Consider the following 27,401-nt stretch of genomic DNA (forward strand, 5'->3'; position numbering starts at 1 on the left):
TCTACATTATACAGTATTTCCATAAGCAGCAAAGTTGCTATCGACAGCAAAAGTGTACACCATCAACAATTGTAGTAGTTGAGCAGCCAAAAGTGTGTTGCGAACCATATTGCAAAAAGGTACTACATTAACAAAGAAAAAGAGAAATTATCATGTTATGATATTGACATACAATCATATTATTTAAATCAATAGAATATTTGACTATGAAAAAACTTATTGAGATTCAAATCTAAAGTATAAACTATTCAATTGGTGAACTTCCGAGGAAACATGCGTTATCAAAAATCAAAAGAGAAATCAAACAGAAAGTCTTTATATTGAACAAAAAGTAGAAAATGAGTATAAAATATGTTATACACTAACAAGCGAAAATTGAAGAAGACAATCCTTTGTATCCTTAGCTATCGAAAAGTGGAGAAGACAACCCTTAGCTATCGAAAAGTGGAGAAGACAATCCTTCTGTACCAAAGACTCATTTCTTTAAGCATTTAAATTTAACAAAAGACAAGGTCAACTAGATAGTAGGGCATCCTAGCAGTAACTTTACTTCTTTTCCGTGTAGCAACATTTTCCTTTTGGTTATTACAACAGTTGAAATTTTCTGGTGCATCAAAAGATATATTGTTGGATAAAAATTGGAAGTTGTGTGGAGAGAATACCTTTTAGTCTTTGTCATGATTTGCTTCAGCTAGTGTTTACTTCTTTCTAGCGTTGTTAGTGCAGAGTGAGAAGAATGCCCATGAGCCATAGCATATTTAAGAGTATTAAGCTCTTCACCAGTAACAAAGACAACAACTTTGTATCCTTAAACTTCTTAAACACACCCAAATTTCATATCAATCAAAACGGTACAGAAAAACGTGACCGGACCGCTACTAATCATGGAGATAAAAGGAGGAAGGAAAACGTGGATCGTTATCTATTGTAGAAATCACACTAAAATTGCATACTCCGATAGAGCGAGTCACACTAATTAGTTTTGAAGTTTTGATTTATCACCAATCTCGTAAAGTTTTTGATTTTTTTCATATTTGACTATTCAAGAGTATCTAGTGAATGTGGTGTTTCTCTTAGATATGGAACATTTAGCATGGAATACAAAAAATACCCTGAGTATTTATTGAGTGATACCTTTCTCTAATATTTGAAACATTTCGTATGGTCGATAGAGCAGTGACAATGCATGAATTCTGTTGATATATTTCACTATTTATCTATCAACTCACCCAATAACAAAAACCAATTGTTCCACTCTTCCATTTCATGATTCTGTTCGATTCTAATATTTAAATTATTGAACAATGATTTTAATTAAGGTATTGAATCGATCTTTTAGAGTTATGCTTCTAGCCTATATATTATATTGCTGGTTTCATTACCACCCTACTAAAAATTGTAATGGCTTTTTCTAGCATACTATTATACCCCGTTTGAAGTCCTAGATTTGCAAGGTCGTAATGGAAGAAAAAGATGAAAAAAGTGCTCTAAAGGGAAGACCAAGTTTCGCGGACAAAGCTATTGTTGTTGCAAAATCAGCAGCTGTTGATGTGGCCCGCTCAAGCCAGGAGATGCTCCCATCTAAAACTGAAGGTTTGTTAGTAAGGTTCTCTGCGTTAACACTGAAATAGTTTCTCTTGCTTTTTTAATTGCATTACCCCATGCTAAGCTTATCCATTCATCAATATTTTGCAATGGAAATCTTCCTAGCAATTTGACTTGTTGTCCTCCACAAAAAGAGGTACTTTAAGGAACGAAGGGACGATTTCTAAGACAGAGGTTTGAAATGACTCGAAGAGGTTGGATATTCACTCTTATCCAAGGAAACATGTTATATATAGGCTATTATAGAAGGTCGTATAGTGTGGATCAGAGTTATATTGGATAGCTATAACATGTCAAAAAATCAATTAGTTATTGCATAAAGCTTGCAAACTCAAAGATATGTCTGACTAGATTAAACAAATTATTAACAAAATTCAACTTGCATACCTAAAATGTATTATCAGTTATAATATATAAGTGGAACATAAAACAATTGGTATATATCTATAAAGGAAAAGATGATTGCTTCATTTTTTTGTATCAAATATTAATTAATGTACATGTCTTAACATCGCGAGGCTTAAATCACAATCTCCAATTTTGAACGTTAGGACGTAAAATGTACTTACTGATAGTCGATGATGATGAGTTCTTGAGTTCTGCTCCCATTTGAGACATATGATGGAGGGCTACCATTTATCACGATGGCAAAAATATCTTGCACAAAGTAAAATGTTATTATTTAGTTAGAATAGTTATGAAAAATGGATTATATGTTTTAAGTATAGTGTAAGGATATTTTGAGAATTATAATGAGCATAAATTAGTAAGCATTATGTCAATAACAACACGGGACTGATTGATAACTCAATAAAGAACCACATTGTAGCATACAACATTTTCAACATTTGGGAAAATTTATATTTTATAGGATATATGAAATTTAAAACACACGAGTAGTGGGGAAAGTTTATCCATGGACGTGATATATAAACCCGATGGTCAGACAGTAATACATTTTTTAAAGATACTTCATTTATATCAGTGAAGTGACTAATATCAAACAATTACACAAAAAACTCTGGAATTACCTAGTGATGCACAAAGTTAATTGTGCTCAACTAACCTGAATAAGTCTGTTTTCATTAAAGGAGGACATGAATAAACATGAAAATCTAGGATATATTTTATTATTTCAGTAGGTCGAGTCTCAATTCTTGTTGAAGAATAGACCAAAATTTCTAAACATGATGCCATATTTAGTTCCTATTTCAGTTATTGGAATCGTCAATTATTCGAGAAGAGAGTTTCAATACTTTCAGAATTCTGGAGAACTAAGATCTATTGTATAAGAAGATAATATAAGAACAAAATTTGAAAGAAAGACCAAAAATTGAATTAAGAGTGTATTGGATTGAAACATTTCTAAATGTAGAGCAGTTGAGGTCCAAAAAGATGCAAAATTAGGTGAAATAACTATGGTTCCTTTGGACAAAGAATAATGAATTATATAACTCAGACATACGTGTGTTTTTGATAGGATATAACTACTGATTTCGCACACAATTATTTTCTTACAAAAAGCAACATGGAAACAACATTAAGCAAAAATCTTAGCACAAAAACTAATTCTTAAGATCAGTTGACAAACTTATGAGATTTTCCTTTGTTTACAAAATCAGTTGACAGACAATTTTCTAAACACCGATCCTCCCTCATTATTTGTATAATATTTCACTTATTCTATGATCCCTCAGCACTGGTCATCCCTGAATACTTCCATGAGCCTTGACTTATCCTATGTCATCTTAAGCCTTACACAACAATGATTATAAAGCAACAAATTACATTCTTAAATGGATTGGTATCCATACAGATTTCAGTTCAACTTTCCCTAAATTTCACAAAGAAAATCAACAATATCCAACCCAAACAATAATTTTTCAATAACACAAATTATGCCTACAAAACAAAAGAGTAAAACGTAGATTTCATTTATGTGTCTCATTGTCACAATTTTTAAAAATATTTAATTAATATTTGAAAAATTATAATAAACAAATATAATAACAAAGACACAATGAAGAAGTTTCAATATATTTTCAAGAAATGAAAATTTGTATAAAGAATCAAGCACTCCTACAAACCAAAACTCAATGGCAATAATATTTCAACTAACACTATCAAATGTAGCAAATAAGGTTTAATTGAAAAAAATTTACAGAAAATTTCACTTATCAATTTCAAAAGCTTTGGAGATTAGATTTTTTTAGTTTAGCAGGATCCAAAAAGTTGTTACGACACAAAAGTAAATCAGAAAAATGAAACAATGAGTTATTTTTTGAAAAGAAAACCATAACCACCCTGGTCAAATAACACAAAGACGAGAGAATTCAACTCTACGTTGAATCAAATTAATCAATAGCCATCTTTAACTAAAAAGACACCTCAGAATTCATCTTGCCATAATTCCACAAAGAAAATCAACCACATTCAACCCAAACTGTAACTTTCATATACCAAAAAATTATACCTATAAAGCAAAGAGTAGAACATAGATTTAGAGTGACAATAAGTGCTCCACATCAAAACTCACAAGCAACCGAACAGAACTCTAGCGCGAAATCAATTATATCAATAGCCAAATTAAATTTAAAAGAAACCTCACAATTCTTTGAGCAAGTAAAAAGCAAACTAAAAATAGTATTCAACATATCAATTTAACTAGAAAATTATTTGTGAAAATAGATGTCTATTTTGTTAGTTTAGTGGCAAATACCTCTTCATCTTGTAATATCATTAATTGATATTTCTTATTTCCCTCACTGCTGGTTTGAGGATGACCTCTATCTACCACTTGGACTTTACATGTCCATTATTCTGCTCATGTCGATATTGTTGATATTCAATCTTTCTATAATGACTAAAAACTCAGGTTGAAATACGCAAACCAACATAAAAAACGGGAGAAGAATGGTAAAAAATAGAAAAATATACAAGGTTAAATAGCATTTCAGAAATTTTGAATACTACCCTGCTCCACCATTTCCCCTCTCCAGCTTAGTTGAAAAAACTTAACAGTAAACCTCCCTCACTCCTTTTACTTTCTCGGTTAACTTATACCCTGTTCAATGAACTTAACTTACCTACATTAATATATTTTATAATCACTTACTAATTCAGAATTCATGTACCGAAAAATCAATATAAAGCGCCATAATTTAGAGCTTATTTTTTGATTGAATTAAAAGTTCATCAAATCTACAAGTTAATATTAAATTTTGGGAGAGATTTTCAGCTCCATTGATCACCAAAAAGTTGCTATATGGAATAACTGTAAGGTAAGTTCTTTAATTCAAATGCGTAGTTACAATGTGAGTGTTGACTGTTTCACTTGCTCATTTGTTCTTAAGGCTTGTGTGGGTTATGAGATCTTTTATGTGGGAGAATTGTTCATGTGTATGCATACAAATTTAGGTTTCAATCGAATTTATTTTTGTTAAATGCACTTTTTCATTTGTATGCAACTTATGGAGCAATAGATGATGCGATCTTTCTATTATCCTAGATCAGTAAGTCCATTCGAGTATAAGTAATTGAGCATCCTTAAACTCCAAGCTAAACCGCAAGATCCTAGAAAACTGGTTCTGATGGAGAACTCATATATAAACAGAGGAAGTTCAAAAGGATTTCAATAAAGAAAATCCAACTAAAATAAAGAAAATCATAAAATTAATTCCAAAGGAAAAAAGATCAAACTAATTACTTTATGTGAGAAAACATAACACAAATCTGAATTACTCTACTCTTATATTAGAAAAGGCTAGTAAAAACTAAAATTGAATGCTAAATTGTGCTTTTTGTAACGACCCTTTGGGTCGTTTCATGTGTTAAAACCATATGTTTCATAAAATATTTTCTCATATATTTTAAGTGAATATTTTGGACTATTCTGAATTATAATTATGAAATTAGTGGAGAAGTTTTTAGTATTTATTTAGTTGGTGGTTAAGGAAAATAACATTCGAATTAATGGTGGACCTCTTTAACTATTTTTATAATTAGTCTTTTAATAACTAGGGTAGTAAATAATCTGTAGAGAAAAAGAAAATAGATAAAGAAGAGTAACGAGAGAAACATTATCGGCGGCGTCAATCAGAAACGATTGTTATTCAGGTAATGCTTCAATTTTTTAAGTTTCCTTTAAGTAATATGTGACGGGCTATATTAATCAGGTGGAAATTCTTGGAATGCATTAATGATCCATTTGTTTTATATGTTCAATAGGTTAGTTTTCCAATTTTAGTTAGTAAATGTTAGGCAAGAATTTATGATTATTATTATATTATTAAAAATTAGAAGGATGATAAGATAACTTTTGTATATGAAAATGTTAGGGATAAATTTGTTCTGGGTTTGTATGGGAAATGGCGGTACATAATTGGAGGATGATTATGGCATCGTGATGGTAAAGATTTGATGTTAGTGATTTTAAGGTGTGTAGAAAATTGTGATTAGAGAAGAATTAATATTACCGTGATTAGATTATAGTAGAAAATTTCATATTTAGATAAGAATGTTACTAAGGTGTAGTGTGATTTTTAAAAGACATTGGAACAAGTATTAGTGAAAAGTTAATTATATGGAAGGAAACGAAATTTGTTAATAGCAGAAGGATTATTATCTTTAAACTGATAAAAGTATAACGATTAAGAACAATTAAATAAATTGAGGAGTTGAGTGGCATACAGGAACTCCTAATGGGATATTAGTCTTATTGATAAATAATTTGAGGAATTGAGAAAAAATAGATTTAATTAAATTGTGGCCATATAGTAACATTTTGTAAATATGTTCTTTGGGCAAATTTTTAGTTCAAGACTAGTTAATTTTTGTTTTAAATTTGGTTCTTCTAATTATCATATTATAGACTATATTTTAGATATTTTGAGATAGGTAATTAAACATTAAGTGTATTGAATTACTTAAATTTCATTAAAGTTGGGCTAAATGGTGGAACCAAGACATACCTTTAGGTTTGAACTTTAAGAAAATGATTATATAATCAGGTGAATTGATGGGTGTAGGTTAGACATATTATAATATGAGTGTTTATTAGATTGTCAACTTACACCTTATGCCTATATATACTTGATATATTGGAAGGGTTCAGAGGCAATTACGAAAGGAAAAGTGTTGGAGAAATAGTTGCTTCACTTCGATTCTTCGGTGGAGGTAGGTTATTATTTATTTCTATTTGATAGATAAACTCTAAATAGCGATTGATATGTATTGAGTGATATTGTAAGGTCTCCTATGTACTTGATTGTGTGGTTTGTGGTTGGCCTAAAATTATGAGACTATTGAATTTTTAATCTTGAACGCTCTCTATTAACATGACGCCTTGAATAAAGAAGGCTTGCTGAAATAAAATAGTGAGATAATTGGATCGGAGTGTCACGTTCCGACATGGTATTATGGGATCGGAGTGTCACGTTCCGACACGGTATTATGGGATCGGAGTGTCACCTTCCGACACAATAACATTAAAGGCAAGGAATGTTTAAGTAACTTAATATATTTAATCTCAAGGAACCTATTTTCCAAATGAGTATGGTGTGGAGGCATGAGTTCTCATAGGTGTGCTTGATGTTGTGATTGATGGTGTACCTATTATGGTGTTGTTGTTGTCAATGGTTCATGTGTTTGTTGCTTGACACCTGTTAAGTATTGTAGTTAATTTTATATTACTATTCATTATATATTGATTTCTATTTTGAGTTGACCGATGATACCTACTCAGTACGTGTTCCTTGTATTGACCCCTATTTGTATTTTCTTCTCTGTTCTTTTGTGGAGTGCAACAAGTGTACCATCGACTTCAACTCGCCCTCAGCTCTAGCGAGTCTCCAGCACATCAGAGTTCAGGGTGAGCTATTATTTCTTGCTCGTGCATGATTCTCTCATTCACGTCTTGATGTCTTTGAATTTCGGACATGCACCATCTTTTTGCTTTTTTTTGTTTCTTAAATATTCTTAGCTTGGTGATTTGAGGATAGCTGTCCTTGATGTGATGACTTCCAGATTTTGGGGATAATAATTTTTAAACATTAGAAGCTTATTTAATTGGTTACGTTAAAAAGTTTTGGATCTTCCGCTTTTTTTATTATTCATTGTTGATCTATTGGTAAATTTTGGGGTTTAGATTTGTTGGTTCGCTCACCTAGGAGGTTCAGTGTGGGTGCCACTCACGACACATTTTGGGTCGTGACAAACTTGGTATCATAGCATTAGGTTCGTTGGTCTCATCACACAAGGACAAGTCTAGTAGAGTCTTGAGGAACGGTATTGGGATGCCTTTACTTTTCTTCGAGAGGCTATAGCACTTTAGGAAAACTCCATTCTTTCTTTCTTTCGTGCTATTACTTGGATACAATTGGTATTTCGCAGATGTTTAGAACTAGAGCAACAACTGTGCACACACCAACACCGACAAGACAGGGTGCCTCTGAGCCAACCATTGGGGCTATAACTCCAGGAGGAGCAGTTGCAAGAGGCCCTTGTAGAGGTCGCAGGAGGACGCCCACTAGAGGTAGAGGATAAACACCTGGTCCATCTAGGAGTAGAGCAGTGACTCCTCCACCGACTGATGAGGTAGTGAGAGAGGGTGAAGAAGGGGAAAATAAGTAGGTCCAGGATAAGGAAGTACCACCCCAGCCTACCCCAGAGATGATTAATCAGGTTTTTACTTATCATAGAGGGTCATCTGATCAGGGTAAGACACCTCCCGTGTTTTTTGCACCAGCACCTCAGGTTCAAGGAGTACAACATGCAGCTGCTGTGGCTCCCCGCATGGATGCATCATTAGAAGTAGGCACGTTTCCACGATTGACTACAGGGTCTATTATGACAGGTGATCAGCATGGACTTTTCATTGAGTTCTTAAAGATGAAATCTCCAGTCTTCAATGGTGCTGAATCAGAAGATGCATATCATTTTGTAGTTGATTGTCATGAGCTGCTACATAAGATAGACATAGTAGAACCATTCGGTGTTGAGTTTGTGACCTACCAGTTTCAGGGGGATGCCAAAATGTGGTGGTGGTTGTATGTTGAGTGTCAACCAGCAAGGGCAGCACCTATGACTTGGGCATCATTTTCTAACTTACTTACGAAGAAGTCTATACCCCGGACATTGAGGGATAGGATATATGAGATCCTGAGCCTAGAGCAAGGAAGGATATCTCTTGCTGCTTATGAGGCCAAATTTCATGCACTATCCAGGTGTGCCACTCAGCTTTGCTTCAGTCCACAAGAGCGGATTCATCGCTTTGCGAAAGGATTGAGGTCAGATTTGCAGATTCCAGCCTTACAGGTAGCTGCTACAGCAAAACCCTTTCAGGAAGTGGTTGATTTTGTGATAGAGATAGAGGGGGTGAAGCCAGACGACTTCACCACAACATCTACATTTAAGAAGTTTCATAAGGGAGGTGAGTTTAGTGGTTCTTACTCCAGAGGGCAAAATTCAGGAGGTTATCAAGCCCTTCCTACTCACTCTTCATTGCAGACTTCAGTTGGGGGTCCGTCGCAGACCAGTCACCTTTTTTTTGAGTTTGGAGGTTATCTCTAGACTTTGTCATTTTAACAGAGACCTATACTTGACTCCAGGATTTGTTAGGGATGTGGAGAGGCTGGACATATTAGAAAATACTGTCCAAAACAGAGTTACAGATCCCCAGTAGTTAGAGGTAAAGTTGGTCATGGTAGAGGTCGTCATTCTGGAGGACGTGGTGGCAAAGGTAATGGCGGTCACCAGTTCAGTCGGGGTGGCGGGCAACTTGGAACTACTGCAGCACCTCTTTGTAGGGACAATGGACAGAAAGGTGATAGGGCCCATTGTTATGCTTTCCCCGGGAGGTCTGAAGTAGAGACATCTGATGCTGTTATCACAGGTACTCTTTAGGTCTGTGATTGCATGGATTCTGTATTGTTTGATCCTGGATCAACATTTTCATGTGTCCTCCTCATATGCTACTGATCTTGATTTGTATTGTGATTTTCTTGACATGCCTATTTGTGTCTCTACTCGTGTAGGTGAGTCTTTGATAGTTGAGAAGGTGTATAGATTATGCCTTGTGACTTTTGTGGGGAGCAATACTTATGTAGATTTGATTATTCTAGAGATGGTTGATTTTGATGTAATTCTAGGTATTACTTGGGTTTCTCCAAATTTTGCAATCTTATATTGTAGTGCTAAAACTTTGACATTGGCCAAGCCTGGGACAGATCCGCTAGTGTGGGAGGGTGACTTTATTTCCACTCAAGTTTGTATTATCCCTTTTCTTCGTGCTAAGAGGATGTTGAGTAAGGGTGGTTTAGATTTCTTGGCACATCTCATGGATGATACTTCCAAAGTACCTTTGATTGTGTCTGTTTCGATAGTCCATGAGTTTCTGGATATGTTTCCTGCAGACCTTCCTGGTATGCCACCAGATAGGGATATTGATTTTTGTATTGATCTGGAGTCGGGTACTCGCCCCATTTCCATTCCCCCTTATAGAATGGCTCCAGCTGAGTTAAGAGGCCCAACTTCAGGAGTTGTTAAGTAAAGGTTTTATTAGACCAAGTATATCCCCTTGGGGTGGTCCTGCTCTATTTGTGAAGAAGAAAGATGGAAGTTTTCGGATGTGCATTAACTACAGGAAGCTGAATAAGGTAACTATTAAGAACAAGTATCCCATTCCTCGCATTGATGATTTGTTCGATCAGTTACAAGGTGCTTGTGTCTTCTCTAAAATTGATTTGATATACGGTTATAATCAATTAAAAATATGGGCAACAGATATGCCAAAGACTGCTTTACGAACCAGGTATGGGCATTATGAATTCTTAGTAATGTCTTTTGGGCTTACGAATGCCCCTGCTGCTTTCATGAGCCGGATGAAAAGAAGTTTTAAGCTATATATGGACCTCTTTGTTATTGTATTTATTGATGATATACTGATATACTCAAAGAGCAGGAAAGAACATGAGGAGCATTTGAGAATTGTATTGGAGTTGTTAAGGGAGAAAAGGCTTTATGCCAAATTCTCCAAGTATGAGTTTTTGCTCGATTCAGTGTCCTTCTTGGGGCACGTGGTTTCTAAGGATGGAGTGATGAAGGATTTTTCTAAGATTGAAGCAGTGAAGTGTTGGGTAAGACCTACTAATGTTGCAGAGGTAAGGAGCTTTATTGATTTAGCTAGCTACTACCGTCGATTCGTCAAGGGATTTTCTTCAACTGCTTCCCTGCTGACCAATTTAACTAAGCAGAATGTTCCATTTGTATAGTCGGATGAATGTGAAGAAAGTTTCCAGAAGTCAAGACTTTGTTGACTAGTGCCCCGATTCTTACCTTGCCAGTGGAAGGTAAGAATTTATTGTTTATTGTGATGAATATTATTCTGGTTTGGGTGCAGTGCTAGTGCAGGAGATGAATGTAATTGCTTATGCTTCGAGGCAATTGAAAGTGCATGAACGTAACTATCCGACCCATGATTTGGAGTTGACAGCAGTGGTATTTGAATTAAAGCAATGGAGACATTATCTATATGGGGTCAAGTGTGAAGTTTACACAGATCATCATAGTTTACAATACGTCTTTACTTAGAAAGATTTGAATTTGAGGCAGAGGAGGTGGAAGGAATTATTGAAAGACTACGATATTACTATTTTGTATCACCCAACAAAAGCCAATGATGTGGTAGATGCTTTAAGTAGAAAAGCAGGGAGCATGTGTAGTTTAGCTCACTTTCAGGTTTCTAGATGCCCATTGGCTAGAGAAGTTCAAATTCTATCTAATGAATTTATGAGGCTAAAAGTACTAGAGAAAGGAGAATTTTTGGCCTGTGTGGAGGCAAAATCTTCTTTTATTGACAAGATTAAGGGAAATCAGTTTGCTGATGAGAAGCTGACCCGAATTCGAGATATGGTGTTGCGAGGAGAGGCTAAAGAGACAGTAATTGATGAAGAAGCCGTCTTGAGGATTAAGGGAAGGGTATGTGTGCCCCGTGTGGATGATTTTATTCACACTATTCTTAGAGAGGCTCATTGTTTAAGGTATTCTATACATCCTGGTGCAACCAAGATCTATCGTGATCTAAAGCTACATTTTTGGTGGAGTAGAATGAAGCGTGACATTACTGATTTTATTGCCCAATGCCCGAATTGTCAGAAATTAAAGTATGAACACCATAGGCTCGGAGGGACACTTCAGAGAATGCCCATTCCTGAATGGAAGTGGGAAACAATTGCAATGGGAAAGAATTGCAATAGATTTTCGTAGTTGGTCTTCCAAAGACGTTGGGTAAGAATGATTCTATTTGGGTAATTGTTGACAGGTTAACTAAGTCTGCTCACTTCATTCCGATCAAGATTACTTACAATGCATAGAAGTTAGCTAAACTCTATATCTCAGAAATTGTTCGATTGCATGGAGTTCCACTTTCCATCATATCAGATAGAGGTACACAATTTACTTCTAAGTTTTAGAGAACATTACATGGTGAATTAGGTACTAGACTGGATCTTAGTACTACATTTCACCCTCAGACTGATGGTCAGTCTGAGTGAATGATTCAAGTGTTTGAGGATATGCTTCGTGCATGTGGTATAGAATTTGGTGGTCATTGGGATAAATTTTTATCTTTATTAGAGTTTTCATACAACAATAGCTATCACTCGAGTATTGATATGGTGCCATTTGAGGCATTGTATGGGAGGAGATGTAGGTCCCCCATTGGTTGGTTTGATGCATTTGAGGTTAGACCTTGGGGTACTGATCTTCTAAGGGAATCATTAGAGAAAGTGAAATTTATTCAAGAAAAGCTTTTAGTAGATCAGAGCAGGAAGAAGGAATATGCAGATCGAAAGGTTAGAGACTTAAATTCTATGGATGGTGAGCAAGTCTTTGCTGAAGGTTTCACCCATGAAAGGTGTGATGCGTTTTGGTAAGCGAGGCAAGCTTAGTCCGAGGTATATTGTTCCATTTGAAGTTCTGAAGCGCGTGGGGAAGGTGGCCTATGAATTGGCATTGCCTCAAGGAATGTCAAGAGTGCACCCGATATATCATGTATTTATGCTAAAAAAATATCATGGTGATGGAAACTACATCATTGGTTGGGATTCGGTTCTACTTGTCGAGAATTTATCTTATGAGGTGGAGCCTATAGCTATTCTAGATAGGGAGGTCCGCAAGTTAAGGTCAAAGGAGATTGAATCTATCAAGGTTCAATGGACGAATCGGCTAGTCGAAGACTCCACTTAGGAGAGTGAGGCTGATATGCGTAAAAGATATTCACACATTTTTACCAATTCAGGTACCTTTCCTTACTCTCACTTTCTTTTGAGAGGAAGAACAATGGGTAAATTGGTATATATTGTAATGACCCTTTGGGCCGTTTCATGTGTTAAAACCTTATATTTCATAAAGTATTTTCCGATATATTTTAAGTGAATATTTTGGACTATTTGGAATTATAATTATGAAATTAGTGGGGAAGTTTTTAATATTTATTTAGTTGGTGGTTAAGGAAAATAACGTTCAAATTAATGGTGGAGCGCTTTAACTATTTTTACAATTAGTCTTTTAATAACTAGGGTAGTAAAAAATCTGTAGGGACAGAGAAAATAGATAAAGAAGAGTAACGAGAAAAACATTACCGGCGGCGTCAATCAGAAACGATTGTCATTCAGGTAATGCTTCAACTTTTTAATTTTCCTTAGGTAATATGTGTTGGGTTATATTAATTAGGAGGAAATTCTTGGAATGCATTAATGATCCATTTGTTTTATATGTTCAATAAGTTGGTTGTCCAATTTTAGTTAGTAAATGTTGGGCAAGAATTTATGATTATTATTATATTATTAAAAATAGAAGGATGATATGATAACTTTTGTATATGAAAATGGTAGGGATAAATTTGTTGTGGGTTTGTATGGGAAATGGCAGCAACATAATTGGAGGATGATTATGGCATCGTGATGGTCAAGAATTGATGTTCGTGATTTAAAGGTGTGTAGAAAATTGTGATTAGAGAAGAATTAATATTACCGTGATTAGATTATAGTAGGAAATTTTATATTTAGATAAGAATGTTACTAAGGTATAGTGTGATTATTAAAAGACATTGGAACAAGTATTAGTGAAAAAGTTCATTATATGGAAGGAAAGGAAATTTGTTAATAGCAGAAGGATTGTTATCTTTAAAATAATAAAAGTATAACGATTAAGCACGATTAAATAAATTGAGGAGTTGAGTGGCATACAGGAACTCCTAATGGGATATTAGTCTTATTGATAAATAATTTGAAGAATTGAGAAAAAATAGATTTAATTAAATTGTGGCCATATAGTAACATTTTGTAAATATGTTCTTTGGGCAGATTATCAGTTCAAAACTAGTTAATTTTTGTTTTAAATTTGGTTCTTCTAATTATCATATTATAGACTATATTTTAGATATATTGAGATAGGTAATATTAAGTGTATTTAATTTCTTAAATTTTATTAAAGTTGGGATAAATGGAGGAACTAAGACTTACCCTTAGGTTTTAACTTTAAGAAAATGATTATATAATTAGGTGAATTGATGGGTATAGGTTAGACATAGAATAATCTGAGTGTTTATGGGGTTGTCAACTTACACCTTATGCATATATATACTTGATAGATTGGAAGGGTTCGGAGACAATAAGGAAAGGAAAAGCGTTGGAGAAATAGTTGCTTGACTTCGATTCTTCGGTGGAGGTAGGTTATGGTTTATTTCTATTTGATAGATAAACTCTAAATAGCGATTGATATGTATTGAGTGATATTGTTAAGTCTCCTATGTACTTGATTGTGTGGTTGTATGTTTTGATTGTGTGGTTTGTGGTTGGCCTAAAATTATGAGACTATTGAATTTTTAATCTTGAACCCTCTCTATTAAAATGACGCCTTGAATAAATAAGGCTTGCTGAAATAAAATAATTAGATAATTGGATCGGAGTGTCACGTTACGACACAGTATTATGGGATCGGAGTGTCACGTTCTGACACAATAACATTAAAGGCAAGGAATCTTGAAGTAACTTAATATACTTAATCTCAAGGAACCTATTTTCCAAATGAGTAGGGTGTGGAGGCATGAGTCCTCATAGGTGTGCTTGATGTTGTGATTGATTGTGTACCTATTATGGTGTTGTTGTTGTCAATGGTTCATGTGTTTGTTGCTTGACACCTGTTAAGTATTGTAGTTAATTTTATATTATTATTCAATATATATTGATTTCTATTTTGAGTTGACCGACGATACCTACTCAGTACGTGTTCCTTTTACCGACCCCTACTTGTCTTTTCTTCTCTGTTCTTTTGTGGAGTGCAGCAAGTGTACCATCGACTTCGACTCTCCCTCAGCTCTAGCCAGTCTCCAGCACATCAAAGTTCAGGGTGAGCTATTATTTCTAGCTCGTGCTGGATTCTCTCATTCACGTCTTGATGTTTTTGAATTTCGGACATGGACCATCTTTTTGCTAATTTTGGTTTCTTAAATATTCTTAGACTTGGTAAATTGATGATAGCTGTCCTTGATGTGATCACTTTCAGATTTTGGGGATAATAAGTGTTAAACTTTAGAAGCTTATTTAATTGATTACGTTTGAAAGTTTTGGATCATCCGCATAATTTTATTATTCATAGTTGATCTATTGGTAAATATGGGGTTTAGATTTGTTGGTTCGCTCACCTAGGAGGTTAAGTGAGGGTGCCACTCACGACTCATTTTGGACCGTGACAAACTTGGTATCATAGTGTTAGGTTCATTGGTCTCATCACACAAGGACAAGTCTAGTAGAGTCTTGAGGAACGGTATGAGGATGCCTTTACTTTTCTTCGAGAGGCTATAGGACTTTAGGAAAACTCCATTCTTTCTTTCTTCCGTGCTATTAGTTGGATCCAATTGGTATATAGGTTATACAATTGGTATCTGACATTCTCACTCTATTTTGCAGATGGTTAGAACTAGAGCAACAACTGTGCCAACACCGACACCGGCAAGACAGGGTGCATCTGAGCCAACCATTGGGGCTGTAACTCGAGGAGGAGTAGTGGCAAGAGGTCATGGTAGAGGTCGTAGGAAGATGCCCACTAGAGGCAAGGACAAACACCTGGTTCAGCTAGGAATAAAGAAGTGACTCCTCCACCGACTGATGAGGTAGTGAGAGAATGAAGAAGGGAAAATAAGCAGGTTCAGGATAAAGATGTACCACCCCAGCCTACCCCAGAGATGATTAATAAGGTTCTTACTTATCTTAGCGGGTTATCTGATCAGGGTAAGACACCTCCTGTGTTTTCTGCACCAGCACCATAGGTTCAAGGAGTACAACATGCAGCTGCTGTGGCTCCCCCCATGGATGCATCATTGGAAGTAGGCACGTTTCCTCGATTGACTACAGGGTCTATAATGAAATGTGATCAGCATGAACTTTTCATTAAGTTCTTAAAGTTGAAACCCCCAGTCTTCAAGGGTGTTGAATATGAAGATGCATATGATTTTCTGGTTGATTGCCATGAGCTGTTACATAAGATGGACATAATAGAATGATTCGATGTTGAGTTTATGACCTACAAGTTTCAGGGGGATGCCAAAATGTGATGGCGGTTGTATGTTGAGTGTCAGCCGGCAAAGGCACCACCTATGACTTTGGCATCATTTTCTACCTTATTTATGGAGAAGTATATACCCTGGACTTTGAGGGATAGGAGGAGAGATGAGTTCCTGATGCTAGAGCAAGGAAGGATGTCTGTTGCTGCTTATGAGGCCAAATTTTGTGCACTATCCAGGTATGCCACTCAGCTTTGCTTCAGTCCACAAAAGTGGATTCGCCGCTTTGTGAAAGGATTGAGGTCAGATTTGGAGATTCCAGCCTTACAGGTAGCTGCTGCAGCAAAATTCTTTCAGGAAGTGGTTGATTTTGTGATAGCAGTAGAGGGGTGAAGCCAGATGACTTCACCACAACATCGACATTTAAGAAGTTTCATAAGGGAGGTGAGTTTAGTGGTTCTTACTCCAGAGGGCGAAGTTGAGGAGGTTATCCATCCCTTCCTATTCAGTCTTCATTGCAGGCTTTAGCTGGGGGTCCGTCGCAGAAAAGTCAGCCTTTTTATGAGTTTGGAGGTTATCTCCAGACTTTGTCATTTTCACAAAGACCTATACATGACTCCAGGACTTGTTATGGACGTTGAGAGGCTGGACATATTAGGAAAATATTGGCCAAAATAGATGGTAAAGGTCGCCTATATAGAGGACGTGGTGGCCAAGGTAATGGCGGTCACAAGTTCACTCGGGGTGGCGGGCAACTTGGAACTACTGCAGTGCAGCTTGCTAGGGGCAATGGACAGACAGGTGATAGGGCCCATTGTTATGCTTTCCCCGGGAGGTCTGAAGCAGAGACATCTGATGCTGTTATCACAGGTACTCTTTTGGTCTGTGATTGCATGGCTTCTGTATTGTTTGATCCTGGATCCACATTTTCATATGTATATTCCTCATTTGTTATTGATATTGATTTATATTGTGATTTGCTTGATATGCCTATTTGTGTCTCTACTCCAGTGGGTGAGTCTGTGATAGTTGAGAAGGTGTACAGATCATGCCTTGTGACTTTTGTGGGGAGCAAAACTTATGTAGATTTTATTATTCTAGATATGGTTGATTTTGATGTAATTCTGGGTATTACTTGGCTTTCTCCAAATTTTGCAATCTGAGATTGTAATGCTAAAACTGTGACATTGGCCAAGCTTGGGACAGATCCGCTAGTGTGGGAGGGTGACTATATTTCCACTCCTGTTCATATTATCTCTTTTCTTCGTGATAAGAGGATGATGATTAAGTGTGATTTAAATTTCTTGACACATCTCAGGGATGATATTACTAAAGTACCTTCGATTGAGTCTATTTTGATAGTTCGTGAGTTTCTGAATGTGTTTCCTGCAGACCTTCCTGGTATGCCACCGGATAAGGATATTGATTTTTATATTGATCTGGAGTCGGGTACTCGCCCCATTTCCATTCCCCCTTATAGAATGGCTCTAACTGAGTTAAGGGAGTTAAAGGCCCAACTTCAGGAGTTGTTAGGTAATGTTTTATTAGACCAAGTACATCCCCTTGGGGTGCTCCTGTTCTATTTGTGAAGAAGAAAGATGGAAGTTTTCGGATGTGCATAGACTACAGGCAGCTGAATAAGGTAACTATTTAGAACAAGTATCCCGTTCCTTGCATTGATGATTTGTTCGATCTGTTACAAGGTGCTTGTGTCTTCTCTAAAATTGATTTGAGATCCGGTTATCATCAATTAAAAATATGGGCAACAGATCTGCCAAGGACTGCTTTTAGAACCAGGTATGGGCATTATGAATTCTTAGTAATGTCTTTTGGGCTTACGAATGCCCCCTGCTGCTTTCATGAGCCTGATGAACTGAATTTTTAAGCCATATCTGGACCACTTTGTTATTGTATTTATTGATGATATACTCATATACTCAAAGAGCAGGAAAGGAAATGAGGAGAATTTGAGAATTGTATTGGAGTTGTTAAGGGAGAAAAGGCTTTATGTCAAATTCTCCAATTGTGAGTTTTGGCTCGATTCAGTGTCCTTCTTAGGGCACGTGGTTTCTAAGGATGGATTTATGGTGGATACTTTTAAGATTGAAGCAGTGAAGAGTTGGGTAAGACCTACTAATGTTGCAGGGGTAAGGAGCTTTATTGGTTTATCTAGCTACTACCATCGATTCGTCTAGGGATTTTCTTCTACTGCTTCCCCGCTGACAAATTTGACTAAGAAGAATGTTCCATTTGTATGGTTGGATGAATGTGAAGAAAGTTTCCAGAAACTCAAGACTTTGTTGACTACTGCACCAATTCTTACCTTGCCAGTGGAAGGTAAAAATTTTATTGTTTATTGTGATGCATCTTATTCTTGTTTGGGTGTAGTGCAAATGCAGGAGATGAATGCAATTGCTTATGCTTCGAGGCAATTGAAAGTGCATGAACGTAACTATCCGACCCATGATTTCGAGTTGACTGCAGTGGTATTAGCATTAAAGCAATGGAGACACTATCTATATGGGGTCAAGTGTTAAGTTTACACAGATCATCATAGTTTACAATACGTCTTTACTCAGAAAGATTTGAATTTGAGGCAGAGGAGGTGGATGGAACTATTAAAAGACTATGATATTACTATTTTGTATCACCCAGGAAAAGCCAATGTTGTGGCAGATGCTTTAAGTAGAAAAGCAGGGAGCATGGGTAGTTTAGCCCACTTACAGGTTTCTAGACGCCCATTGGCTAGAGAAGTTCGAACTATGGCTATTGACTTTATGAGGATGGAAGTACTAGAGAAAGGAGGATTTTTTTCCTGTGTGGAGGCAAGATCTTTTTTTCTTGACAAGATTAAGGGAAATCAGTTTGATGATGAGGAGCTGAGCCGAATTCGAGATATGCTGTTGCAAGGAGAGGCTAAAGAGGCAGTAATTGATGAAGAATCCGTCAGTAGGATTAAGGGAAGGGTATGTGTGCCCCGTGTGGATATTTGATTCACACTATTCTTAGAGAGGCTCATAGTTCAAGGTATTCTATACATCCTGGTGTAACCAAGATGTATCGTGATCTAAAGCAATATTTTTGGTGGAGTAGAATGAAGCGTGACATTGCATATTTTATTACCCAATGGCCAAATTGTGAGCAGTTAAAGTATGAATACCATAGGCCTGGAGGGACACTTCATAGAACGCACATTCCTGAATAGAAGTGGGAAAGAATTGCAATGGATTTTGTAGTTGGTCTTCCAAAGACATTGGGTAAGTATGATTCTATTTGGGTAATTGTTGACAGGTTAACTAAGTCTGCTTACTTCATTCCGGTAAATATGACTTACAATGCAGGGAAGTTAGTCCAACTCTATATCCCAGAAATTGTTCGATTCCATGGAGTTCCACTTTCCATCATATAGGATAGAGGTACGCAATTTACTTCTAAGTTTTGGAGAACATTACATGCTGAATTAGGTGCATGATTAGAAAGGGACTGGAGAATGAGAGTGAGTCGAGCATTGGCAGCATCATTGTCCTTAATTGCCTTCTCTTGCAAGGCAGGAATCTTGGCCCTCAGCTCTGCATTTTCCCTCTCCAAGGCTTGAACCATAGACGTACCAGGTCCCTCAGTTTGTGCAGTACGTAGTTCAACTTTGAGTAAGGAAATTTCAGCATCTTTACCACTCAGACGCATAGTTAGATCCTCAACCTCATGCTTGAGTTGATCCTAATCATCTATGAGTTGAGCCATCTTGCTCTTGGGATTGCTTTTCCCTTCGATACACTCACATTCGACCAAGGTACTCTGAGAAAAAGCTTGTTTCACAGTCCCAACCCTGCCAACACTCAGAGAAATTTTAAAATTTTTGAATACTTCAATGAGAAAGTATCCGTATCCCATTCCATGAATGACTTTCCTCTCCATGACAGTTTTGTACATGTGCTCAAGCATAAGTCCTGGGATATTCAGAGCTTCAAATCTGCACAACATCTCCATCACAAATAAGTCAGCAGAAGTTGTTGAAGTCCTCTTTTCAGTCCGAGGAAGGAGAACTTTGTTAACAAATTCGAACACCAATTGGTACTCACTCTTCATGACCTTCTTAAAAACCCCAACAACCTATGTTGTAGGAAGATTAGAAACCAAGGACATAAAATCGATCGAACAAGCTTTCCCAGTCACAAACCTGGTCCCCTCTCTAGGTACCCTGAGAATTTTGCCTAGCAGAATCTCATCCAGATGCACTGCAATGTCATTTACTCTTGTGAGGATACTCCCATATTCTTTGAATTGAATGTTGTAATTGAATTTGCGCACTTATTCTTCAGAGAGAATAGGAGATTTCCTGTTGAATAGATGCATCCATGATTGAATTTTTACCATGTCATGAAGAGAGTCCATGCCGGGAAGATTGATGATTCCCATGTCAAAGACTCTACTAGCCAACACAGCCTGCTTTCTCAAATTGTCAACAATTTCCTGCATGTTGACCTCCTCTTTATTTCTCTGTTGGGTACCAGGTCCTTGTGATCTCTTCCGTTTTCCTGCAGAACTCTTCTTCTTGGATTTTGTTTTCTCAACTTTCTCTGGATCTTTTTACATTGTTTAACTTGACTTTTTCTTCTCATTTTTCTTTTCCATTTCTTTAGTAGACACCTCAATTACACCAAATTCACGTATTTTAATGTTTGATACTTTAAAAGTCCTGACACTCCTAATTGCAGCTGTAGATCTTGCACTAGTCGTTAAGGCATCCGCCATCAATTTCCTAGCATCAGACTTAGTAGTAGGTCTTCTTCTAGGAGTTTATTCCACTACCTTTTCTTTTCCTTTTCTAGACACTCCAACCTCCCTTTTTTCAACCTTCCATTTAATGGGTTCCTCATCACTTTCAGAATCTGAGGAGTTAGAAGAAGGATACCTCCCAAAATCTGGAGTTTTATCAAAAATAGGTTGAGTGTCTCTTAACTTTTCTCCTTGTAAAGCCTCATTTTGCTTAGCCCTCGCCTCTTCTCTCATTATTGCAAGACTTTCTATAACCAGTTCTTCACTTGCTCCCAAAATGTTTGACTCAAACAATTTATTTCTTGGCAAGTCTCCCTCAAACAGATTGTCAGGCAACATTTCATTGTAAAGACCAGGTCCAGTAGGTATACTAGTGGTATTCAGATCTATGGAACGGAAGGGGTTTTCATAAGTGTCATGCTGAGAACTCAAATGAACACTAGATATGGACTCTACTGCTGATGGAGAGTAAAAAGCGATAGGTTCAATTTCGTTGAGAGCAGTGAGCATTTTCTTAGAGGTTGAAGAAGGATCATACTTCTTTGACTAGAATAAGAACAAAGAATAGCTTTTTGGAGAGAAAAAAAGGAAGAAGGAAGAACAGATTTTTTGTTTTAACTTTTCCCATTTTTTTGAGTGAAGAATGTTGAGAGACGGATGAGAAATCAATAAAAGGAATAAAGAGCGTTTAAAAAGGATTTAAAACGGTGTTAGGTCCTTGATTTGATGTGGCGCTTGAGGAATAAGCGATGGGACTAACGGTCAGAATGACCGATGACTGACACGTGGCATTATTAACGGTCATATGTTTTCAGTTTAAATTTAATGTACAAAGGCTAACCTGGACAGGCACCAGGTCCCATAACACAGTTTTATCCTCATTCCCCAGTAGTTCTAGCCATCTCTTTACTAAGCTAGTCCTTCCTGAAAGTATACCTACAAAAGGTACCAAAATTATCTAATCCAAATATTAAATTATTAACACAACGGATACATGTACTGAAGATTTAGCCATCAAGGGAATTCAACTATTTGAAGCTACGAATTTCACTTAGAGATCATTATACCCAACTTCAGCCTATTTCTCTCAAATTGAACTTTACTAAGAGCCTTGGTGAAGATGTCAGCAATTTGTTCCTCTGTTTGACAATATGTAAGCACAATATTCCCTTTTTCACCATTGTCTCTCAAAAAGTTATGTCTAACATCAATGTGCTTCGTTCTTTTATGGTGAACTGGATTTTTTCCCATACTAACTACACTAGTATTGTCACACATAAGAGGAATAACTTTGATGTTTATACCAAAATCCTCCAATAGTTGCTTGATCCATAACAACTGTGAACAACATGCAGCTGCTGCTACATACTCAGCTTCAGATGTTGAAAGAGCCATAAAATTTTGTTTCTTGGTTCCCCAAGAAATGAGTGAAGATCCAAGGAAATGAGCCATTCCAGAAGTACTCTTCCTGTCAACTTGATAACCAGCAAAATCAGCATCTGCAAAACGAACTAGATCAAAAGTGTCGCCTGCTGGATAGAAGAGAACCAGGTCCCCTGTCTTCTTCAAGTATCTTAGAATACGTTTTGCAGCCTTAAGATGTGAATCACGAGGACATGCTTGAAACCTGGCACACATTCCAACAGTGTAAACAATATTAGGTCTGCTAGCAGTCAAATATAACAAGGATCCAATGATTCCCCTATACATGGTTTGATTCACAAGAGGATCAGATTCCTCTACTACAATCTTGGAATTTGTTCTCATAGCAGTATCAATAGGTTTGGAGTCAAGCATATTGAATTTCTTTAGTAGATCCTTAATGTACTTCTCCTGACTGATTGAGATTCCATTTGATGATTGCTTGATTTGTAGCCCAAGGAAGAATGTCGGTTCACCCATCATGCTCATTTCAAATTCCTTTCCCATTAACGATGAGAATTCTTCACACAAATTTTTTGAAGTAGCTCCAAAAATTATATCATCCACATAAACCTGAATAATAAGTAATTTTTGTTCTCTTTTTAATAAGAACAAGGTATTGTCTATTTTTCCTCTTTTGAAACCATTCTTCAACAGGAACTTTGACAGCCTTTCATACCATGATCTAGGTGCTTGCTTTAAGCCATACAGTGCCTTATTCAATCTGAACACATGATCTGGTAGTTCATCATCTTTAAACCCAGGAGGTTGTTTAAAAAATACTTCCTCTTTCAGATCTCCATTTAGGAATGCACTTTTGACGTCCATTTGATATGGCTTGAACCCCATAAATGCAGCAAAATCTATAAAATTTCTAATGGCTTCCATCCTTGCAACAGGTGCAAAAGTCTCATCATAGTCTATTCCTTCTTCTTGATTATATCCTTCAACCACTAACCTGGATTTGTTTCTAGTAATCACTCCATTTTCATCAAGCTTGTTTTTTAAAACCCATCTGGTTCCTATCACTGTTCTGCCAGCAGGTCGAGGAACCACGTACCATACCTTGCTTCTTTCAAACTGGTGAAGTTCTTCTTGTATAGAGTTGATCCAATCTGCATCACCTAATGCCTCTTCACATTCTTAGGCTCAATAGATGATATGAATGCTGAGAATGCAACTATATTTCTTGTTTTTGATCTAGTGTGAATTCCAGAGTTCAAAGGAGAAATAAGATTATTAAGAGGATGTGATGAACTATGTTTCCATCCTGGTCTCTCAAAGCAGACAAGTTGAGTTGATCAACATTTTCTTCTTCTTCTTCAATGATGGCATCATTTTCTGGAAAGTTTGATGTACTCTGACTGGAATTCAGAGTAGAACCAGGTACCTCATCATACTTTTCAACTTCATCGGTCTGTTCAGATAGATTATGATTATTATTATTACAGTTATTTTTCAACTGATGTTCTGCATCCGCTTCACTTCCTTCAATCTTCTGTGAATTGAACAACTTGATCACCTCATCTTCATTATTTGATCCATTTCTTTTAAAGTTTCCATCTTCATCAAACACCACATGGATGCTTTCTTCAGTGCATTGAGTTCTTTTATTGAATATTTTGTATGCTTTACTTGATGAAGAATATCCAACAAACACTACTTCATGAGTTCTAGAATCAAATTTTCCCAGATCATCCTTTCCATTATTTAGTACAAAACATTTGCAGCCAAAAGCCCTAAGATAACTCAACATAGGCTTTCTGTTGTTGAGCAACTCATAGGGGGTCTTATTCAAAACAACCCTTATCAGACACCTGTTAGTAACATGACATGCTGTGTTGAAAGCTTCAGCCCAGAAATTTTGAGGAAGATTTGACTCAATGATCATGGTCAATGTTCACCAAGGTTCTATTTTTTTTCCACCACTCCATTTTGTTGAGGATTTCTTGGAGAAGAAAAATTATAACTTGTACCATTCTCCATGCAGAATTGATCCAGTTTTGAGTTCTCAAACTCAGTTCCATGATCAGATCTAATCCCAACAATCACTTGATTCAGTTTAGTTTGAATCATTTTGAGAAACACAACCAATTCATCAGGCGTCTCTGCTTTTGATCTTAGGAATCTTGTCCATGTGTATCTTGAGTAATCATCAACTATAACCAAAATGTATTTCTTGCCATTTCTGCTTTGAACCTTCAAAGGTCCACATAAGTCCATGTGTAACAATTCCAGTACTCTTGATGAGGTTACTTGCTTCTTTGGCTTGAAGGATGATCTGATTTGTTTTTCCTTTGACACAGGCTTCACATATTTTGTTTTTACAAAACTTCAACTTTGGCAAACCTCGGACTAGGTCCTTAGAAATAAGTTTATTCAATAAAGATGAGCTCACATGCCCTAGCCTGCGATGCCAAAGATCAGCATTTTCATTTTGAGCACTAAGACATGTCAGATCATCTTAATGAGATGTTTCTAAGTTGGCCACATAGATGTTTTTACTTCTAAAGGAAGTGAGAATCACTTTCTTTGTAGTTAGACTACCCACAATGCACTTCTCAGAAGTAAACTTGACTTCATTTCCCTTGTCACAAATTTGAGACACACTCAAAAGACTATACTTAAACCCATCAACATGATACACATTCTCAATTGATTCTTCAAGAGTCTTTCCCACTTTACCAACTCCCAAAATTTACCCCTTTTTTCCATCAATAAAAGAGACACCTCCTCCATGAAGTGTCTTGAGTGAGAGGAAATTTTTGATGTCACCAGTCATATATTTTGAGCATCCACTGTCCTTATACCAACATTGACTGCTGCTCCTCTCACTCACCTGCAACAAGAATCACTTGTTAAGCTTGGGAACCCACTTCAATTTGAGTTCCCAGAAGGCAGACAAAAGAGTGATCAGATTGTATCTAGTCGAATAGTGCCATTTTTGAAACGTTCTAACAAAGGATTTTGGAGTAGAGACAGATTTTTTTTTTGAAAATCTCTCAGTTGAAACAGGTTTTGGAGGACAAGGTATCTCTTTTGGTACTCTTTGCCTTTCAGTATAATTAGAGAGTATTTCATGAGAATTTCTCCAGCCAACACACTCTCCCTTTAAATGCCCGTTTTTACCACAGTGATGACAAAACAGATTGTCAGACACAAACACATACTTACTGTGAGGGTTAAAGGGAGGAGTGAAATTCAAACTACCTAGACATTTCTTATTGAAATTACTCTGATTTGTTGCACTAGACAACAACTTAGAGGATTTTGTCCACTTAAGAGATTTTTCAAGTTCTTCCTTAAGTTTGACAATATCCTTTTCTAAGTTGTTGCTCTTCTCCAAGGCCAATCCCATGTTTTTCTCAGTGATTTTCAGTTTTTCTTCAGTTTCAACTTGTAAACCATTTGACCTTCCATTTAGCATTTCAGCTTCTTCAGTTATCTGAGTGAATTGATTTTTAAATTCAGTGTTGTCAGACTCTAGAGATACCATTTTAACTTCCATTTTCGACATCTTCTTCTCCAATTTAACCTTTTTTCAGTTAAACTATCAAGTTGAACATTCATAATGTCTATTTCAGAGGTTAACTCAATTATTTAATCAATCATAACATTTGCTAATGTTTTCAATTTTTTAAGAGAATAATTATTTAGATCATGTTTCATATCGAGAAGAGTTACCTTGTCATCCTCTTATTCATTTTTTGTATGAGCCATGAAAGCAAACATTTCATTGAATATGGTTTCCTCTTCATGAACCTCCACCATAGACACATCATTTGGTTCATCAGGATCTTCTGAGTCACTTGAGGAGTCTCCCGATGCAGCAAGAGCCTTTTTGACAACATAGTCAGCAGCAGCTTTGTGATCGTTTTTATTGAGTACCAGGTCCCTTCTCTTCTCTTTGTCACTTCTTGGTTTTTGATATTCCTTGTTTTCAGTTTTGAGTAAAGGACACTGTTTAATAAAATTCCCAGCTTTTCCACACTTGTAGCAGATATTATTTTGAGTAGCAGTTCGAGGACCATTTGTTTCTCTTCTAAAACTTTTGTTCTTTTTCACAATTTTTTTAAATCTATTGATAAGATAAGCCACATCATCATCACTGGAGTCTTCATCTGATTTGTATTTCAGCATCAAGGACTTATCCTTTTTTACTTCCTTCTTTGACAAATCATGATATCGATTTATCTCATGAGTCTTCAGATTTCGAATGAGTGCATCCATTGTCAGTACCTTCAGATCTTTAGCTTTAGTAATGGCATCAACCTTGCTTTCCCATGACTTTGGAAGAATTCGAAGCACTTTCCTGACTTGGTTGCTCATATTGATAGGTTCCCCAAGACTTCTCAACTCATTTGTAATAGAGGACAATTTTGTGAACATCTCATGAATGGTTTCTCCTTCCTTCATCTTGAAGTTTTCATACAAAGAGGTGAGCATATCAATATTTGATTCTTTGACTTGTTCAGTTCCTTCATGAGCTATTTTTAAACAGTCCCAAATTTTTTTCGCAGACTCACAGGCTGAGACACGATTCAACTCATCTCGTCCTATCCCACAGACAAGAAGAGTTTTTTCCTTATAGCCTTTTTCTATCTTCTTCCTATCAGCTTCATCATATTTTTGTCTAGGCTTAGGAACAAGCATGGTTTTCTCTCCATCCTTTTCTTCTATCATCGAAATAAACGGTCCATCTAGTACGATATCTCATAGCTCACTGTCTTCAGCCATGAGGAAATCATGCATTCTAACTTTCCACCAACAGTAGAAATGTCCATTGAAACGAGGAGGTCTTGTTGAAGACTGAACTTCTTCTAGATTATGTGGAGCAGCCATTCTAGAACATATATATCACTTCCTTGGTGTTAACCAAATAGAGAGTGCCTGCTCTGGTACCACTTGATAGAATATGTGCCTTCACTTATCAGTCAATGGACTAGGTCCCTTGCCACACTAACAAGAATGAACAGAAAGTAAATGCAATTTAAACAACACAATGGTTTTACGTGGAAACCTCCTTTCTTAACGAAGT

The 27,401-nt window shown here is 36.4% G+C and overlaps 2 protein-coding genes across 2 annotated transcripts; one reads left to right on the forward strand and one right to left on the reverse strand.

Annotated features, from left to right (window-relative positions):
• The first annotated feature begins 8,274 nt into the window (after positions 1–8,274).
• On the forward strand, positions 8,275–18,702 carry LOC138340327 (uncharacterized). The gene is made up of 12 exons (XM_069292042.1): positions 8,275–9,117; positions 9,223–9,496; positions 9,639–9,868; positions 10,140–10,320; positions 11,003–11,100; positions 11,194–11,340; positions 12,345–12,532; positions 16,824–16,966; positions 17,036–17,179; positions 17,869–17,962; positions 18,114–18,288; positions 18,565–18,702. The coding sequence occupies exons 1-12, from the start codon at positions 8,275–8,277 to the stop codon at positions 18,700–18,702; spliced, it is 2,655 nt and encodes an 884-aa protein (XP_069148143.1).
• Positions 18,703–26,059: 7,357 nt separating this feature from the next.
• Positions 26,060–27,046, reverse strand: LOC138340328 (uncharacterized). Its single transcript, XM_069292043.1, has one exon. It carries the CDS (start codon positions 27,044–27,046, stop codon positions 26,060–26,062), a length of 987 nt encoding a protein of 328 aa, XP_069148144.1.
• Positions 27,047–27,401: the final 355 nt, after the last annotated feature.

Source organism: Solanum lycopersicum, chromosome 12 (genome assembly GCF_036512215.1).
Source record: "Solanum lycopersicum chromosome 12, SLM_r2.1".
Lineage (NCBI taxonomy): Eukaryota > Viridiplantae > Streptophyta > Magnoliopsida > Solanales > Solanaceae > Solanum > Solanum lycopersicum.